Source organism: Podarcis gaigeae (genome assembly GCF_964106915.1).
Source record: "Podarcis gaigeae genome assembly, chromosome: 7".
Lineage (NCBI taxonomy): Eukaryota > Metazoa > Chordata > Lepidosauria > Squamata > Lacertidae > Podarcis > Podarcis gaigeae.
Window position 1 is genome coordinate 76792616 of NC_139683.1, and position 20198 is coordinate 76812813.

General features: G+C 43.3%; 1 protein-coding gene and 1 long non-coding RNA gene across 8 annotated transcripts in view; one reads left to right on the forward strand and one right to left on the reverse strand.

Annotated features, from left to right (window-relative positions):
* Positions 1 to 9450, forward strand: part of LOC310848426 — a 49423-nt gene extending 39973 nt beyond the window's left edge. The window contains exons 4-5 of one of the 3 annotated variants that reach the window (XR_014566360.1): positions 865 to 988; positions 9316 to 9450. This is a non-coding gene — a long non-coding RNA (uncharacterized lncRNA). Of the gene's footprint in view, positions 1 to 864; positions 989 to 3367; positions 3742 to 6650; positions 7097 to 9315 lie in introns of those variants that run through there. The other 2 variants (XR_014566361.1, XR_014566362.1) reach the window with 2 other exon arrangements.
* The window catches only part of TRIO (trio Rho guanine nucleotide exchange factor), a 260121-nt gene that overhangs the window by 14385 nt on the left and 225538 nt on the right, over positions 1 to 20198 (reverse strand). For 4 of the 5 annotated variants that reach the window (XM_083747100.1, XM_083747102.1, XM_083747101.1 and 1 more), the window contains exons 37-48: positions 20086 to 20181; positions 18645 to 18793; positions 17988 to 18054; positions 15281 to 15384; positions 13315 to 13384; positions 11931 to 12020; positions 10573 to 10665; positions 9857 to 9907; positions 9391 to 9468; positions 7529 to 7720; positions 3748 to 3925; positions 1836 to 2608 (exon numbers count right to left, since the gene is read on the reverse strand). In XM_083747100.1, coding sequence (XP_083603226.1) covers positions 1836 to 2608; positions 3748 to 3925; positions 7529 to 7720; positions 9391 to 9468; positions 9857 to 9907; positions 10573 to 10665; positions 11931 to 12020; positions 13315 to 13384; positions 15281 to 15384; positions 17988 to 18054; positions 18645 to 18793; positions 20086 to 20181 — 1941 coding nt within the window. The remainder of the gene's footprint in view (positions 1 to 1835; positions 2609 to 3747; positions 3926 to 7528; positions 7721 to 9390; positions 9469 to 9856; positions 9908 to 10572; positions 10666 to 11930; positions 12021 to 13314; positions 13385 to 15280; positions 15385 to 17987; positions 18055 to 18644; positions 18794 to 20085; positions 20182 to 20198) is intronic. The other variant, XR_014566281.1, reaches the window with a different exon arrangement.

Sequence of the window (20198 nt, forward strand, 5' to 3'; positions counted from 1 at the left end):
GGAAGGTGGTGTTTCCCTTAATGGTGAGATTCCTATTTCAAATGTTCCTGTTTGCTGGTGAAATGAACAGTATCCACCTTTAGTAAATGGGTGGTGGAGAGACAATTATTATTTCCCCTATGTGTAAGAGTCTAAGAAGCATTTTTTTTTTAAATTAAGGCAATCTCCCTTCAAATAACTGCTGAGTCCTCTTAAAAGATTTGCTTTGCTTTAAATTTAAGCCACTTCTGGCAATTTGCCTGATGCATAGATATACTCTCGAACCCAAGACAGCTACTTCCTAGTATGAAGCTATTTGCCTCTGCAGCACATTTTCTCCATATGGAGAAATGGCATTTTCACCACCACCCCCATGCAGCACATTAAAAACACATAGAAATACTACCTTGAACAGCCCCATCCCTTACAGTGAGCAAGCTTTTTTTTTACGCTGGCTGCCAAGCTGACATTTCCCTAAGCTAAGAAAACAATTTAAGGAGGTATGCCAAAGCCAAATCAAATAAATATAACAGGAGCTCAGAAACAGAACAAACATGCAAAGCGGAATTTCTTACCCTACAGCTATGATACAGTGAGTGAAAGAGGAAATCAGAAGAGGTCTACATTGTTAAAAAAAATTCAACCAAGTAGTGCATGCTTTCAAGAAAGGTTCTGAAGGCCAAGTGATGTGCGATCGAGGTTGTGCGGAAGCTGTGAAAGGAGCTGAAGTGTACCACACACTTAAATTGGGGTGGGGGGTGGGGAAAAGAGTGTGGTTTTAAGACCAGCGTCGAGTTTGAGGATGCAACTATTGCATCCCCCATGAAGAATGTTTATTCTGAAAATAACAATAGGTGTCCTTTGACTGCCATGTTGCATTTCCAGATTGGCAGCTTTAAAGAAAAGGAGCCGAGGTCTGCTGGCCGACAACCTGATCTTTCCTTGCAGAGCGGGCTGAAAAATGAAATCTCCAGGTGGCCCCAGCGCAGCGCTTCTTAGAGAACAGAAGGTATTTAGCTTGGAGGTTTGATTACAGTAGCCTTCTATTTGTGTGCACTAAGTGTATTTATCAGGATTTATTTTTGTGATGCTGTAAGATTCCTTGACCAGGTCGGATTTTTAAAAGACAGCAAGTCAACAGAATGCTTCAGCTCAACCGAAACACAGGAAGCGCAGCCTAACAGAACCTCCATGTTCTCTGAATACTGGATGTCGGAGAGTTCAGGGGAGAGGAGTGGAGTGTTGAATTCATGTACTGCCATGTGGGTATCTTGGGTTCATTTGGCTGGCCACTGTTGGGAACAGAATGGATCTTTGCTTTGATCCAGCGGGGCGATTCTTATTTTCTTCAGTGTCGCTGGGGTGGCACGGGGGGTGAATTGTATGCATGTATATGAACGAACGGCAGAGGAATCCCTAAGCAAACCTGCCTATGGAAACACAGGTGAGGCGCAAACTGAGCTCCACCAGGGCAGCTGTACACAGAATGTTAATTTGTGCCTTCGTGTTAGATGGAGGGGGAGGAAGCCAACAGCAAGTTAGTAGAAACCAGACTAGCAGATTTTTTCCCCCTCCCAGCAGAAGTGGAAGTCACATTTAGAGTTAGAAAGGCTTTCTTCGTGTCTGTATACATACTGCAAGTTCATGTCTTATGTATACACACATACGTTTCTACTGAGATTTGCATAGAAAGACTGGGAGCGACTGATTATTATTATTTCAGAGCAGCGGTGCAGCACCAGAGAGCCAGAAGTTAGTACGGAGAATGATGGCAACGCACAGGAAGGGAGGAGGAGCATGGGAAGATTTTTTTGTTTTTAGAGGAGCTCGCAGGATAGAAGCGCTCCAGCTCTTACCCCATTACTCTGGGTGGAGTGTACTGACTGCTCGCTGGTCGAGGAACATGTGCTCATGCGGTCTGTGTCCTTGCTGTGTGAAGAGTGGCGGTGGACCTGGCGCTGGAGGGAGTCACTGTCCCCGGGAAAAGTGAAGGAGCCGGGGCGGCTGACAGGGGATGCTGGGATGGAGCTCCAAAAGGAGCCCTTCTGCAGGGGGCTGCTGGGAGGAAAGGCTTCCTTGCCAAAAGGAGAAGGGAAAGTCATTGCGGGAGGAGAGTTTATTGGCGAGACGGCTCCGGGCCTCGGTTTCCCCAGCGCCAGCGATCCCACGCTGCTCCTGGAACGGATCTCCTCCGAGTTCCCGCGGAATTCCCTCTGATCCGCGTCTGCCGAGCCGCAAGCGCTTCCCGACGCCTTCCGGGGGCTCTCCATCGCTTTCATCTTGGGTATCTTCTCTGGTTCTCTCTCTGGACCGTTCTGCTGAGCATTTGGTACCGGGTGCCTGCCTGCCTGGCTAAGGCCAGCCTCTAGGGTGGTGGTGGTGTGGGGAGGCAGGGAGGAATTGTGAATGGACATACCTGACATCTTGTCTGCCTCTGCTTGGACTGAGGCTGCAGAGGAGACCAGGACTGGGGAATGGTGTCGGACTGGCTGCGGGATCCGGGAAGGCCTGCTACGGCTGGAGCTGGGGATTCCAGGGCAGGTGCTAGGGCCACTGCTATTGCTGCTGCCGCCGCCGCCGCCACCAGGACCACTGTGGTTCCTCTGGTACTCGATCGGTGATGTCAAGGCTGAGAAAAGCGAGAGGGGTTCACACAAAAATGGAAGGCAATGCAAAGCCAGTTGTCAAACAGGGTCTCAAATTCAATTGCCCCAATAACAGTACAGTCAAACCTTGGCTCCCAAACGCCTCCGTTTTGGAACATTTTGGCTCCCGAACGTTGAAAACCCAGAAGTAAATGCTCTGGTTTTCGAACGTTTTTCGGAAGCCTAAAGTCTGGCGCACCTTCTGCTTGAGTGCAGGAAGCTCCAGCAACCAATTGGAAGCTGCGCCTTGGTTGTCGAACATTTCGGAAGCCGAATGGGCTTCTGGAATGTATTACGTTTGACAACCGAGGTTTGACTGTATCTTCTTTTGCACAATCGCCATGTTTTTTGGCAGGTATTACTCACACCATTATTCCCAGATAAAGCCAAGCAACTTTAAAGCAAATATATTCATGGCAGCAAAAAATTCTGATGTATTTGAAAAGGAACACAATACTATTTATGAAACAACTGTGATTAAATTAACATTGCGTTGTGTGAGTTGCTGAATTACAGTATGGACATACTATGGACAACTTCTTATTTGTCCAAGAATGTCGAAGTGAAAGCATATCGGTTATTTTTGCTTTGATGATCTATTTATATGAAATAGTGGGATTATAACAACCATGTGAATAATTTTGTGTGGATGGAAAAAATGGGATTATCTGAAATATGTATCTGTAAATCAGACTATGGTATCTAGGTATTTTAAACTGAATAAATTGTGGGACATTATTTAGGTTATCTGTGCTAAAAAGAGGAAGTCAGGGCTGGACAAGATATTTAGCAGAAGTTCTTAAAAAAAGGAAGCTGGACATCCACTCTCAAATATAATTAATTAACAAGCAAGGTAAGCAAAATGATATATGTCAAACCATTACGGCTGGCTTTTAAAAACTTAGCTTCAGTGTGATTCTGCATGGAAGGTTACTGGGAATGAACTAAAGCCTCTGACCAAAAGCTTCCACAAGGAAAGCAAAATTATTAGCCCCGTCAATAAACTCAAAATATGGAACCGTGATAGAGGGGGACTTTTAAAATAGCAAGACAAAGAAAACCGTCTGGAGAATTAGATTAATTCTGAAACTTTAGTAGGAAGTAGAAATGAAGTCCACTTTACCATTTAGAAAATTACGCTGGTTTTCCAAGATTTGGTTGATTTCGTGGATCCACATTTGGCGGACTCCTGGACTAGTGGAATGCAAAACAAAAGTCTCCATAACATCACCTGCCCTTGACGTTAGTGCAAATTTACAGGGATCGTTGTCTATGTTTTCCTCCAAGCACAGGCCACTCACCTTCATTAAAGAGAAAAAGGGAAAAGCTTTCAGAAAATGCCAATTTCATCATTTTGTTACTACTTTTGATCAGATGGCATGCGGTAACCTAGCAGGAGCACCCATGTCGAGGAATTCCCAATAAAGACCACTCTGCGAGCTGGTCACAATTATACACAGCCAAAACCAGAAGGGGCACTAGCAATTGGAGAACTTGTTGCACCAGAGCCTACTGGCACTGGAGCTGGGGATGTAATACTCATTTCTAGTCCATGTTGTCCATAGCCCAGCCCACACAAAGCGTCAAACAACTAATCCAGACTGTGGCAGCTAGACTGGTGACTGGGAGTGGCCACTGAGACCATATAACACCGGTCCAGAAAGACCTACATTGGCTCCCAGTACATTTCCCAGCACAATTCAAAGTGTTGGTGCTGACCTTGAAAGCCCTAAATGGCTTCGGTCTAGTATACCTGAAGGAGCGTCTCTACCTCCATTGTTCAGCCCGGACACTGAGGTCCACCTCCGAGAGCCTTCTGGCGGTTCCCTCACTGCAAGAAGCGAGGTGACAGGGAACCAGGCAGAGGGCCTTCTTGGTAGTGGCGCCCGCCCTGTGGAACGCCTTCCCATCAGATGTCAAGGAAATAAACAACTATCTGACTTTTAGAAGACTTCTGAAGGTAGTCCTGTTTAGGGAAGCTTTTAATGTTTGAGGTTTTATCATGTTTTTAATATTCTGTTGGGAGCCGCCCAGAGTGGCTGGGGAAACCCAGCCAGATGGACGGGGTAAACATAATAATAATAATAATAATAATAATAATAATAATAATAATAGTCATGTCTTAATTTGAAGTCTTCAAGCAAATTTCACTAGCCTACCTAGACAGCCAGTGTTATGTTAATCATTCAAAACAGCCTGACAGCAAAGAAGGAAAAACGCACCCTCTCTTAAGTTTCTAAAAACTTCCCTCCCTGCTTGCTAAGGGAATTTCTGACTTGCCCCTGCACAGAAGAAGCCATTTGCACTTTGACACCTGATCAATTTGTTAGTGATGAGGGGGAATTGCTTGAAAGGCTTCAAATACACCTAGAAATGAGAAAAAGTGCTAAACCAGGGAGCAGTCGAATGAGACAGTGCCTCTGATTCTCAGCATTCCACGTGTCCCTACAGATTTGTCATTACCCAAGCAAAGTAGGAGCAGCTCCTCTTTAGGGACGTGGGTGGTGCTGTGGGTTAAACCACAGAGCCTAGGACTTGCTGATCAGAAGGTTGGCGGTTCGAATCCCCGCGACGGGGTGAGCTCCCGTTGCTTGGTCCCTGCTCCTGCCCACCTAGTAGTTCGAAAGCATGTGCAAGTAGATAAATAGATACCGCTCCGGCGGGAAGGTAAACAGTGTTTCCGTGTGCTGCTCTGGTTCGCCCGAAGCGGCTTAGTCATGCTGGCCACATGACCTGGAAGCTGTACGCCAGCTCCCTCGGCCAATAAAGCAAGATGAGCGCCGCAACCCCAAAGTCGGCCACGACTGGACCTAATGGTCAGGGGTCCCTTTACCTTTACCTTTAAGTGAGCATGATGGCAAAGGAGGGAGCGGTCATGCCATCCCTTCTGTTCAAGCTTGTTTGGTTTCTGTGCTGGCTACAGAAGAGGGATAGTTCCCTCTTCCGTGATCAGCAAGGAAACGGTGGAGTCCACCAGTCCTCTTGGGGAGAAGGCAACTTTTAAAACTAGCCTGTATTTCCATGCTTACTTCCCTCTTTGGCCAGCATGGAGATAACAGGCTACTAGTCTCTTAGCAAACTAAAATTTTTTTGCACAGGCCAGTAACTTGTGCGGGCTCTTTTGCAAGGCTGAGCTACAAAACAATACAAGATGCTGCTAGTAACTATGAACAACCTCTTTCAGTCCAACTTTCATCTCAGGTTAACATTTAACAGCAAGCCATTTGCCAACTTGCACCTGCTCCTCTTAGCTCAGCTGAAACACACAGTAGTTTTGCATTAAGTGTGCTGCAATAGCTAGAGTGCTGGGTTTGGCAAACCTAGAAACAAGTCCCCACTCAGTCACGAAGCTCTCTGCGGTGACCTTGTTTGAATCATTTTTCTTTCAACCCAACATCCGTCACAGGGCACTGGTGAGAATAAATTGCTACTCTGTGCTCCCCGGAGGAAGGGAGGGATTCATAAAATTCCATTCCAGGTTAGTTTGCTGACAGACTAAAGAGCTCTCTGCAGCAGTTTTTAGAGTGACCAAGTACAGCTTGGGATCTTGACTCAAGTGTGAACAAACAACCCAGAAATCAAACTCGGGAAGTCGTTCCAACAGATGAGCCAATAAAGAATACAACATCTTCACATCCAGTTTGCGAAGTGAGTTGTTGAGGCCACCTGGTGGGAAAACGCACATTTACAGCTTCCAAGTATGGTGAGATAAAAGTGAATCATACTGAAAAAGGCAGGGAGGTCAAGGGGCCTGATCACAATATGTGTGCTATGGACACACAAAGGGGAGGAGGGCGCACTGCTTCATGGAGTAAACCTTCATGGAGTTTCAATATAAACATAGATATTGACTTATATCTGATATTAAAAGATGAACAGTGGGAATGTGCATGAATAAAATGGGGTTTGGAAAAGCACACCAGCACAGAAAACAGGTAAAGGAAGTACAACAATCATTTGCAGTTGACGTATGGGGTTGAGCAATGTTACGTTGCCATAAATCAATAAAATTCTTTATGTCATTAGACAGGTTCTTAGAAGAGGCACATCGTTCACAAGACACCATCTACAATTTCCAGACTTACTATGGGGTGGTCCAGCATTCTAAATGCTGGCATACCTGATTGGAACAGTTTTGATATTATTAACTTATAAAGCTTTGCCAGACACATGAGAAATAGTCTTTTAAATTTTGACTCCTAATCAACTGCATTTTGCAATTTCCCCCATAATTAAGAGAAACCACACCTGACTGTGTTCCAGGCCTTTTGGCTGGTTTGCTCTAAGTATTTTCAGTTTCTGGCTATAATAAGCATTTGTGCTGCAGCCAAAGTAGGCAACAGAAGTTAATTCCTGCTTTGTAATTCACTTAATTTCTCTGAAAATCATTTCCTAAAACCCAGTCACCTGAGGGAGGCACTTGAGGGAGCGCTCCCACTGTGCTCAGGAGGCTTCACGTTGCTTTCGCTGAAGCCAGGAGAGCAAGAGGGATCAGTGCGCACCGATCTCTCTCGCTCTCCTGGCTTTGCTTCGCTGGAGAGGTGCTGCGCAGGGAAAGCTGGAGAGGGAAAGCTGCACAGCGCGCCTTCAGCGAAGCGGTAGGAGAAACGGAAGGGGCGCGGGGATTCGAACCGTCGACCTTCTGATCGGCAAGTCCTAGGCTCTGTGGGTTAACCCACAGCTAGCCTTTCACCTCCTGATCATTGGTATATTTTCACTAAGCTTTGAAATAAACCCTTTCCCAGTGTTTTTTTGCAGAATCAGGAGATTAATCCCAGAGGAAGGGGACACCCCCCCTTTAAACAGACGATGAGCACAGTTGGATTAGAAACTGTTGTCAAAATGGAATTGAACCCTCAAGCCCACTGCATAACTAAAAGAAAAAACATATGCAGAAGACTTACCTTGATACTGTTTTTAAATAAGAATCCTGGCGTTGAGAAGCCTTTCTTTTTATCTAGTGGTTCACTGAATATAACAATCTGTTCAAACAGGAACACCCGTCTTTCTTTGCAACGCGGCAAGAGTCCCGTTTCCTGATCTGTAACCATGAACGTATCTTGCAGCAACAGCTTACCCTGGGCAACAATTTTACCCTAAAAAAGAGAGGCCAGAACAAGTTGAGTCAACCCTTTTTAGTCCATCAGCTGAAACAAGTCTGATAAATGTCGTTTGGAATGCTGGGTACCTTTCCGGTTAGGAGTTTGATCTGGCCTTCCACAAATTGTCATGCAGATCTTTTTTGGTTGGAAGATTAAATAAGAAGAGTTTGTTTTAAGAGCCTCTGCACGATCTATGTTGAGGTTAGGGGTCTGCTCTTGTTGTCGCCAGTTCACTTTGGTACTATGGTGTTCTGTTAATGCCTGCTTGTTATGAACTGATAAACTGTGGACCTCTTTGGATAATTGGGTTATTTGAGAGGCTATACCTCTAATTTGTTGGAAGATATGCTCAACCGTTCTTGCAATTAGAGTTAATTGGGTGCTCTCCCTACTTGTTATTCCTTCCTCTCTGAGCGGCACAGGATCAATTTGCCCCATTGCTGGATCCAGTTCCAGCTGAAACAAGTAGTTATATTACCAAAGAAAGTATGGCTAACAACGTTTTTACATTCCACATGGTTATGTTACTGAGAATTAGTGCTGCTCTCCAATTCAAACTATATCTACATTCTTACGGTGCTCTGCTAAATTTATCCCTGAAGGACTGTAGCCCGTAGAAGACCAAAGTTGGGAATCCAAAGGGACATGTGACTGATTAAAAACAACAACAAAATGGCAGAAACAGTGGGATCAATACAGTTAAGATCATAGAAAGAAAATCACACAATCTCTCTCTCTCGGTCATCAGGAAGCCTCTTCCCATTCCACGTGATCATGGGTTGTGTGCACACTTCCTTTGGGCCACATCTCAAAATGTCACAACCAAGCAGCCCCACCCGTTAGCAAATGTACAATTTAGTGGGGTTCAGGAATGCAGCTCCTTACCTCCATAGCTGTCAACTTTCCTCCCCTTTTTAAGGGAAATTCCCTTATTCCAAATAGGATTCCTTGCAAGAAAAGGGAAAAGTTGACAGCTATGCCTTACTTCCACCTGATGTATATCAACCAAGCCATTATTACACAACAACCACGTGAATTCGGCCTCACTGCATTATCTCTGCACATTATATTCTGGCTCTTGTTCCAACAACTGTGACATCCAACATGCATATGTCAGATGAGAACAGGGACTAATCTACACTGGTGAGTTATAACGTTAAAAATGCGTTATAAAAATGTAACACCAGAGGGAGCTGTAGAGTAGCGATGTGTCGCCAATGGGAAATTGCACTGGGAGCTATTTTTTAATAGCATTTTTTAATAGCATTTTCCAGATCAGTGTAGATCCAGCCCAGGTGCTTTAGGAGGATGAAAGAGCAGGGACAAGACGCCATGAGTTCTAAGTTTGGGTGCAAGCCTACAGGGGCACGGTTCCCTGTACTATTCCTATCCTTATGCTTTGCCCTCCTGCCAGCATTACAGTTCAGGGACCTAGCAGGGGCAAGCAAGCGAGAAGGCTACTTCCCTGTGGTCTGTTTTCAACCTCTAACAAGAAAAAAGGCACTTCAATTGGATTTTAGGAGTAATTTTGAAGCTGAAACAAGTCCAAATGTTAAGAGTACATGCATTTGTTCTTAAAATGCTTCCAGGTGACTCGAAACCAGATTGTAATGGGAGGATGCTGTTTGTGAAGAAAAGATGCCCAAACCCAAGGAAGGACTTACATCAAATCCTTGTAAACGACCAACATTCATCATGTCGTTGCACCGTTTTGGGACTATACACATTACTTCTACAGCCCTCTATTGAATCAAGAGAGAGAGAGAGATTAGAACAGTGAACTGCGCAATGCCTTTTAGTTATTCTTTTCAGATTCTCTAAGGTGCCACTACCAAGATTGATTGCACACATCGAAGAGGCAGGCTATATAATAAAATGTGTTGGGAGACTGCTTCTGGGAACACCCTGCCCCTTCCTGTAATCTCCATGATGAATTCTCCCAAAGTGATGGACCTGCTGTTTTAACCTTTAATTCCAGAATAAATCCAATGTGGAAAAACAAAAACAGAACAATCTTTGTGAAGGAGGTCCACAGACTGCAGACAGATAACAGAAAGAGTGCTATAATTCTGCTACAACAGCAGTCTTGATACTGGCATAAATATTTAAGAAAACAGTATTTCTAAGTACCTCTAATTCTGTTGTATCAAGATTAGCTTTTTTGGAGTACTTAAGGAAGTCCTGCAAAGAAAAAGAAAGAACTATGAGTTGACATATTCCATTAAAATTATATATGTGTATGCATATATATTGGGAAGTCCTGATGATCAGAAACTGCTGATGATAATAAAATGTGCATTTATCTACCATCCCATTTTGGGACTTCTGGGAAGCCCTGATGTACAGCATATCAGAAATAAAATGCTTAGGCGAAGAAATCAAACAGTAAAAACAAAGTGTGTTTCCTGACTGTCCTTCAATTGTTTTGCATATTTACTGTGTTTTTGTTTTATATGGGCAAGTGCTTTAAGTTGTATATTTTATGGTTGTAACCATATGTTATAAGGGAGGTAAGAAATCAAACAAAGCAAAACAAATATTATTTTATTCACAAGTAGCTAAACCCCACAAAGGGCTCTGCTTTCTCTGAAATTGGCAAACAGAGGAAATGAAACATTTTCAGGTCAGAATTAACCCTAGTAATTTACTATTTCCTGAGGCATACTTATGTAAACTACCTTAGCAGACGCACAGTGCTCCAACATAAACAAAGAACATTTGTGGGTACTTTCTGAGAAATATCTGCCTATATCTATAAGATGCAAAGCAATCTTTTTTTTTTTTTAAGTGTTCCAAATGCTATACAGCAATAAAACTCCCAACCGAGAGCATTCAAAGTGCCTTACCTTTAGTAGCAATTGGTATTTCATAATTCTTTGCACTGGTTTTATCAGCAAGTCGGTGAGCTGAAGTCGGTGACCCAAACGTTGCTTCAGGTCCTAGTAGTAGTAAAATAAAAGTTCAGAGCAGATCCTGTAACTCTCTATTTTGGGAGGAAATATCATCAAGGAAGCTAATTTTGACAGGCACTCTAATACAGATTTCCCTTCAGGATTCCTAACAGCTTCCCTTAGATTAACTCTCTAAATTACTTAGCAAAATGAACTGTTAAAAAAGAAGAAGTTTGCTTTTCAGTAGGACTCACGTCTTCCCTGACTTCATTCTATCCATATCCCAAAGAAATCTGTTGAGTCTCATCCCCTTTATCCTGTCTGGGCCTATCATCCCTCCTGTTAAAGGACGACAGTTATTCTTAGTTACACACAGCCAGACCATCTATGGATGCCAAACCTGGGGGGCTTACATTTTAATAACCTGGGGGCTTAAACTTTAATAGGAAAGGGGGATGATGGTGGCAGCAACCTCAGTCCAGCTTGGGACAAGAAAGACTCACTTTGGGAATACTGAATTTTCCAGGCTTTGATTGGCTGGCAAAAGAAGGATGCAAAAGTAAACTATTCCCTTGGATTGTCTGTTGGGCTAAAACTAGTTTTCTATTAACACTTGATGCTCAGTCAGTACAGAGGCATCATGTGTTCATACATATCTAAGCACCAACATCTATCCTTGCTTGTACCTTCAAGCTGACAGAATCAACACCGTAAACAGAGATTTAGCCACATCTGAATAAGTACTAGTCTCTATTACACTTCGTTTAAACCAGTGTTTTCCCAAACGTAGGTCTCCAGCTGTTTTTGAACTACAATTCCCATCATCCCTGACCACTAGTCCTGCTAGCTAGGGATGATGGGAGCACCTTCCAAAAACAGCAAGAGACCCAAGCTTAGGAAACTTTCCCCCTCATTTGAATGTCTTTGGCCTGGTATGTGAAAGCAGCTAGTGATTTGAATTCAGGTTGCTATGACAACATCTTAAGATCCAGTTAAACGAGTCGATGTCACTCGGCTTCCTGATGTCTCACAAGTATTGTATGGTAAAATCACAAAAAAACCAATTCCATGCTGTAATTCACCTTGAAGCGGAATTTGATGTACAGAATTATTAAACCCTAGAGCTAACTGGGGGCTGGGGGGGGGAGAGAGTTTATTCATTTGGTAACAATAAACTAATTTCGATCTCAGCCACAGATCCTGAGAGAGATAATGTCTCAGAGACTGCAAAGAACAAGAATTTTTGGAAAAGATTATGAGTATATTTCTTCTGTCCAGAAAGAGACAGCCAACCCCCTGCCTTTGGCACTTACCTCAAAAAAAGTATCAATGTATTCCGAGACAATATGCTCAGACTTTGGTTTGTTTTGGCAGTAAACTATGTACATGTGCAATCTTCTCTCCTGCAGCAGAGGGAAAAGAACAAGGATGTTGTATTTCATGAAAACGTAAAGCATACTTGACACGGACCAGAACAGCACAGATCATTAGAACAAAAGCTACCATATTCTACAGGAATATAATGGTCCATATAAGATACTGCATTCCCCATACTGTCTCACCTACTCTCTTCCTTGCATATGCTCACAAGTGCTTGGATAAATCAAGTGTGCAGCAGACTGTAGACTAGGTGTGGGGAACTTCTGGCTCTTCAGATGTTGCTGAACGACACTTCCCATCAGTCCAAGAAAGCATGGGCAATGCTCAGAGGTGATGGCCATTGCAGTTCAGCAACAGCAGGAGCTTGAAAGGTTCCCCATGACTGCCGTACACGAACACAGCCAACAACGATAATTGCAACTGACGGAGAGCACCTTTTACACAATTAGCCTGCTGGTGGTCATATCTATGTTCGCCTCAAGTCTACACTTTGTGCCCAGAGACGTTTGGCAGAGGATTATGACCCACATTACTGTCAAGGCATATCCTCCCTGCTGCCCCCAAATTAATAAACCCATTTGATATGCAGGCTTGTGTGTGAGAGCAGCTGCTCCAAAATTTTGTGCCCTCAGGGACTGCATCCCACTGCCAAGGAACTGTCAGAGCCAGTCATGAACCCTCCTTATATTGCAAAGAATTCTGGAGTGTACTCTAAGGTTGTGGGCATTCTAGGGCACACTTTGAGTCAGAGCAAGGTCCAACACTTCTCTCTGGCTGTGTGCTCTGAAGGGCTAAAATGACAGTAATGAACAACTCCATCTTTCGGGAAGTGTGGCCACCATGGCTGATCTTCTTGAGGAGACTCCCGCCCCCACCATGAGGAAATGTGTCATGGTCCAAATAAAGAAGTGAAGAAATAACCTCTGTTCTTTAAGAGCATATTTCAGATTCGTTGTACATATGGAAAGCCACAAAAGTCTGGCTAAGTAGAAAAATCAGGAAACTAAGTGAGAGTGTAACAGATTGCATGTTCTGTCACTGCCTACACATTTAAGAGAGAACGGAAGGCGTTAGTGCTGGAATCTGCTCTGTGCATAATTTCTTTATATCTCCCCCAAGTTCACTATTCCTGCCACTCTAACTAAGCATTTTGGAAGGCAAAGAAGCAAAGCAAAGTAAGTTCATGCATCTTTTAAAAAGGCACAGAATGGAGAATACATGGGTGAAGATATAAGGGCTGCTTGTATGTTGTCAAATATCCAGATCTATGATCAACGCATCTTCTATATATACAATGGAGAGGAGGAACATACTTACATGTTTAACAAAAAGTGATCCCAATTTTTCTGGATCCTCAAGGCACTTCTCTAATTCTCCTAAAAAGAAACTGAGCAGTACAAAAAAAATATTATTGTTAGCCTCATTATGGCAACAAACAACTGATTCAACAGCTGACAACAGTTTGGTTGCATTTCCTCTGTGGGAGCCATCCACTTTCGGAAATAGAAAGGTTTGTGGAAGACGCATGAAGACACTTTTGTCATTTGCCAGCAGCTATATCACATCGCCCCAGTGTTATGCTGCAAGAAATCCCAGGGTGCCCCTCTCAGCTTGGACACTGCTGAGTAAGTTCCCTTAAAATTATAATTGCCTCAACCAGCCACTTGGTTTGACTGTGTGGCTGGGACAATTCTGAGCCCAGGCGAAGAACATCTGGGGAAAGTGTCGGGTTTCCTCGAAATGAAAGTTAACAAGCAACAGCAAGGAAGCTTTGCCCTAACTTGGGATTCCTCTGAATCAGAGCTCAACTAACACATATGCCATGTCTTCTACATCACAGTGACAAATAACTGAGTAGTGAACAGTGTGTAGAGTTGCATGTTAATGCACTCATATTACTTTCAAAATTGAGCAAAAGCAAATTGCAAAATTATCTTTATCTAGGGATAAGGGAAATTCCAGTGTAGATGAATCATGTTACATGAACCTGCACTAGCAGTTGAGGAACTGGCTCTAATCCAAGGTCTGTCTATTATGTGGTTGCCACCACTCATTCGTAGAGATACTAAAGGGATAGAAGACACAGGGCCATTTGCGGGGCCCTAACAATGTTTGCAATGTAGGCCTTCCATCCACAGAGATAAATGAATCCATTCAGAAATGTCTTGCAATAGTCCAAATAGTCCACCAGACAGTTATTCTTGTCTGTAGACTTTCCAAATATAAGACTCCCAGACACTAGGAGCAATTGCTGCTCAGATAGAACAGAACCAAAATCTAAGATCTCATCTTATGGCAGACTGTGCACAATTGTGAAATGAAGGGATCTGAAACTTTCAGCTGAGACCACGTTCTTGAGCCACAAGGTTATATTAAATCAAGGGCATCCCTGTTACTAGGACTAGTAAGGCCCCGATGGCTCCATCCTTAGGTACCAGACATGTCCAAATGTTAAGAAGCAGACTGCAATATAGAGGTCAGACTTCCATATGAAACAAGGCACAGCTAAACCACCTTAGCGCTGAAAATAACTGGCTTATAATTCTACCTGTGGCATGCTGTAAATTGGAAACTGCCCCCAAGTGGTAAAAACCAAAGTAATTTCTTTCTACTGAAATAAACTGGGCACCAGATGTATATACAGGAATGGCCTTCCAACAGTATCCGTTAATTACAAAAAGCACAAGAGAGCAGGGCAACCTTTGCTTGGCACCTAACAGAGGTGGATGCCTGGTTGAAAAAAATACATAATTTGTGTGCCTCCAGAGAAAAGACCCCCTTATCCAGTAGCTCCCTGCCTGAGACTTGGAAAAGGGTCTCTGAAGGGCTGTCACATGAAAGATGGAGCAAGCTTGTTTTCTCCTGCTCCAGAGGATAAGACCCAGACCAATGGATGCAAGTTACAAGAAAGGAGATTCCAACGAAACATCAGGAAGACGTTTCTTGACAGTACGAGCTGTTTGACAATGGAACCAATTCCCACGAGAGCTGGTGGACTCTCCATCGCTGGAGATATTTAAGCGGAGGTTGGATGGCCACCTGTCATTTATGATCTAGTTGAGATTCCTGCATTGCAGGGGGTTGGACTAGGTGACCCTCGGGGTCCCTTCCAACTCTACAATTCTATGGTTCTATGTCAATCTTTACAACGTGCTCAACTGAATTTTTCCAGTATAACATTTTTATGCTGCTTGGGGTGCTTTTTGTCCACTTCTTCAGCTGGTTATGCGAGATGAGAACCAGAAAGAAAACCCGTTATGAACTAAAACAAAAACATACATACTCTCTGTGCCAGTCATATATTTGATGAATGTTGCCAAACACAATTTTGTCTTTCCCTTTCATGTCGTCCGGAACACCATCTTCTTTCATGAGTGCCATGTAACCCTGGAGTAAGTTAGTAAGAAAAATGGACATGAGCGCTGCTGTTCACCTTTTTATTACTTTTAACATTGCAAACTGCTGAGTATCATCTTGGGCCCTTTATCATTCTTCCCCCATCCCCCAAAATCCCCCTGCTGGCTGATGTGTTTTTAATAATATCTATCTATCTATCTATCTATCTATCTATCTATCTATCTATCTATCTATCTAGGGGGTGGCTGAAAATACATATAGTGGTACCTTGCATTATGTACCGTCCCCCTTATGAATGCTGTGGGTCACGCGCTCCGCTCTCCCGGAAGTAGATGCCCCTTGTTGCAACCTTTGCCCCAGGATATGAGAGGAAGTCGTGCTTCAGTGGCACAGCAGCAGCGAGAGGCACCATTAGAGAAAGTGTGCCTCATGTTACGAGCGGTTTCCTGTTACGAACGGACCTCCAGAATGGATTAAGTACGTAACACGAGGTACCACTGTATTCAGGATGAAGTCCTAATGCCATAACTAATATGCATTCATTGATTCTGAGTATGAACTCTTGTTTAAGAAATGCCTCGCAGGATAGGATCAACAGCCATCAGGGTTGGCCAGTGGTCCACAGTCTATCTCTCTTCTGCTCACACCTGCCATAAGCCATGCTCTTATTTAGAACATAAAAAAAACAAGAGACCCAATGGGAAGCCAAACATTTTTGCAACAGCGTAGTTGAAAATCCCTTTCCAACATGCTTCCACATTGTGGTCAAGTAAGTACTGAAGCTCGTAACAAATCCCGATTTACTCTTTTTCATATTATCAGTTTGCGTGCTTTATGTATAATGTTACATTGCTCCTTGTTTGGCTTGACACATCAACTCACAGGACCAAGTCTGTGGGAAAAGCAGCTCAGAAAGGCAAAAGGACAATATCAAACTGAATCTTGACAGCAAATTCATGCTGGATCCAGATTTATGTGCCTTACTGGGGGCCAGTTTGTGTGATACGTGTGCAAGTATTATTTTCTTTTTTATAATAATTTTTTATTAGTTTTTAATTACAGTCCAATTATTATTGGCCTCATTATAACAATACCAATTTATAATGCAATTATTCACACCAATCATTCAAATACCAAATTTTATAATTATAATTTAGTTAAAGTGGCCTCCATGTGCTAGATTTTATTATTCTCTTTATTTCTGCATTCCAAAATCTGTGGAAGTATTATTTTCAGTAAATGGAAGTTAACTGTCCATTTTCACAATCAATTTCATTGTTTATTTGATTTAATTTTAACAACTGTCTGGACTCAGTGTGTACCCGAGAGTAACGGGTTGGTGGCAGCTGGGAAGCAAGCACAGTGGTGGCACAGGGATCAATAGACAGTCAAACGTCCGGGGACCCTGTGTGATCGCCACATACTCCCCACCCTCAAAGCTCAACAACTTCAGGCCATCTCCTCCCACTTTCTTAAATTGGAGTCCCCCAAAATAGGGGGCATCTTAAACACAGGGGTGTGTTATACACAGAAAAATACGGTAGTTGTGAACCAGAATAATACACGCGCAGAACCCACAGCTACCTCCATGAGTGTATTTGCACACGTTCCAGCAACAGCTAACGATTCACTACACATACCATCCAGTTTATACAAACTGTTTTCTGTTTGGTCATGGACCCATGTACATTATTGCGTGGGGGGATTTAATAGCCTGAAACAAGCCTTTGCAGGAGCAAGCAGATCCGCTAGTGCAAGGAATGCAAGCATACAAATTGTCTAATGTGCCATAAAGGGCGCGAAGAAGCCCTAAATGTAGAGCAGCCCTGGTGTGGCAACAATCTGCTCAATTAGGTTGCACGAATGAACGCAATTTGGAACACAGAAGCTGGGGTACTCAATACAATTTGTAACTCAGCCTAGTGAGCCCCGTGATCCCACACATCTGATTCTTTCCAGATCATTAATTCAGGACAACAGAAGCAGCAACTCAAAGCAATCTAATTGAATCCATTTTTAAAGTACATCTATTGTACTTGTTTAATTTGCTGCCACGTTCAGAAGTCGTTCCTAAATCTATTAAGAGGCCTGTTTATTAAAAGGTGTTCCAGCTGTCTGTTCTAAAACTGAAATACTGCCAGCCATTCCATTGCCTACATTCCTGCACAAGGACTGAACAGGCCCCTTCGCTGCAAATATATTACCAAGCCGGCCTTAAAGATTCAACAGCTTATTTTACAGAAGAGCCAAGAAACAGCAGGCGGTCCTGATCTCGTGCTGGAATGGAAACTAATTACAGCCAGGATTCAGAATTTACATTTTCAGCTGTCCATATGCAGTTAAGTTGGCAGCTTGTAAAAAGCGCCTTCTCAAGGATACTTTACATATGGAATTATTGCTAGCTCATCAATAACACTGGAAACGGTTGTCTAGTAATTACAAATCTTAACCTAGTTCATAACTAGCTAAAAAGGGACTAATATAACAGGTGACAAAGTAGATTTCTCCAAGCATTGCTGGTAGCATCCTCCAAAGGTGTTCGATGGAGAGGAATGGCGCTTTCCTTTTTACCCTTCTGAAGTTTGTGTTTCTTATCTGACTGTAAGCAGCACACTGATTTTAAAAAGACATACCTCTACTACGTAACCAAGATCTCTCACATAATCTCTCTCCGTCTCAACTAATTCCTGTAGAACATAGCTGCAAAGTTACAAAAAGTGAGAATTAAGGGTGGCGTTTTGCGATATGAACAATTTCTATGCATGCAAATAATGTGACAACAGTAGGGAATACTATGGTGAAATATGGTGTTACTAAGCAACATGAGATTTTTTTAAAATATATCTATTTCAAGAATAGTTATAAAAGTACTAATGTTTCTCATACTGAAATTTGAAGTGTGCATGCCAAATGGATTTAATATAATCAACATTCCACAAAGTGGCATTGTTAAAGGCCTAACTGGTTGTTGCAGCTACCATTTGTGTGAACTGAAGAGCCCCCCAAAGTAAACATATTTTGTTTCTGAGACTCTCAACTTTCCTGCTAAGTTTTTAAAAGCATTACAAGCAGAAGACTGGGGGCTAATGTGCTAGACAGGGGAAATTATTGCAATTTAGCTGGCTTTCCGGCAAAATCCTCCAACAGTTGAAATAATCAAAGTCTTAACTCGCTGAACAAAAGAGGTAGACACTAATGTCTACAATAACACAGATTTTACAACACAGAAGGCAAAGGACATATGCTCTTTTTAAGCAAACAAGGGAAAGGGATTGGTGGGCTAGTCTTACTGTCGCCTTTTTAAAGAGCTGGACTTCCGCTCTTCCATCTCATCTATGGGCGAAGAGGAGGAGAGAAGTGAGTTGTCTGAAGGATTGAATGATGGGCTGCTGCTGTCTCCCTGGTCCACCATCAGTGAGCTTGGACGATCCTCCAGAGCCTAAGAGGAAAACGATAAACAAGTGAGATTGGGGCAACACCATCAGCACAATCTATTTCACATACACATGCTGTAAAAAAAGGTAAAGGTACCCCTGCCCATACGGGCCAGTCGTGTCCGACTCTAGGGTTGTGCGCCCATCTCACTTAAGAGGCCGGGGGCCAGCGCTGTCCGGAGACACTTCCGGGTCACGTGGCCAGCGTGACGAAGCTGCTGTGGCGAGCCAGCACCAGCGCAGCATACGGAAACGCCGTTTACATGCTGTACTTTTATCTATTTTAAGAACATGTTGATCATTTATTATTCTAACACCTTTGTCAACTGTGTACTGGTATTCACAACTCTCTCCTTCCCTGGTGCAATCAAACAGTGGCAAGATGTGTTGCCATGTTTGTGGCCATTTGCAGGCACCAAAGGTCCTTCTGCAGCCCTCCTTGCTGCACCCAGCAAGCAGTTTCCTTTCAGGTCCACACCAACACAGGCTAACTGTGCCTAAGTCCAGGGTTCCAGGAAGGGGCTGATATCAGCAATCAAAGCTGAAGCCTGGATAAATGAAACAAGTTCCTTATCTTGTGAAGTTTAGTACCACAATTAGTGGTGACGGCCGCTAGCTTAGGTGACTATAATCTGGATTGGCTCTCAGAGCTAAATGAATCTTCACGTTCAGAAATACTGTACCACTCAATACCAGATACTTGGACACAAAACAACAGGGGAGACTTCTGGTCTGATTTCCCAGTATGGCTCCTAGAGCCACATGTTTCGATAGGATTCCACGCTGCTCTAAACAGCGGTAGTAGTAGTAGTAATAATAATAATAATAATAATAATAATAATAATAATAATTTATTTTTACCTCGCCCATCTGGCTGGGTTTCCCCAGTCACTCTGGGCGGCTTCCAACAAAATATTTAAAATACAATAAAACATCAGACATTAAAAACTTCCCTAAACAGGGCTGCCTTCAGATGTCTTCTAAAAGTCAGATCGTTGTTTATTTCCTTGACATCTGACAGGAGGGCATTCCACAGGGCGGGTGCCACTACCAAGAAGGCCCTCTGCCTAGTTCCCTGTAACTTCTCTTCTCACAGTGAGGGAACCGCCAGAAGGCCCTCGGAGCTGGACCTCAGCTGGGGAATCCATAGCCGTCTGCATATTGTGGGAATCCTGCTCTCATCAGTCCCAGCTAATATGGTTGGGGATGATGAGAGTTGTGGTCCAACAACGTATTGAGGGCCTCTAGGATTCCCCCAAAAGGAAGGAAAATATGCCATCAAACAAACCAGACTCACCATTTTACTCTTCACAAGCTCCTCTATTGCACTGACAAGTTCGGCTGCGCTGGGAGTCTCTGAGCTGGTAGGACGTACCAATAACCGGGAAGATGCCTGCACAATGGGGTGAA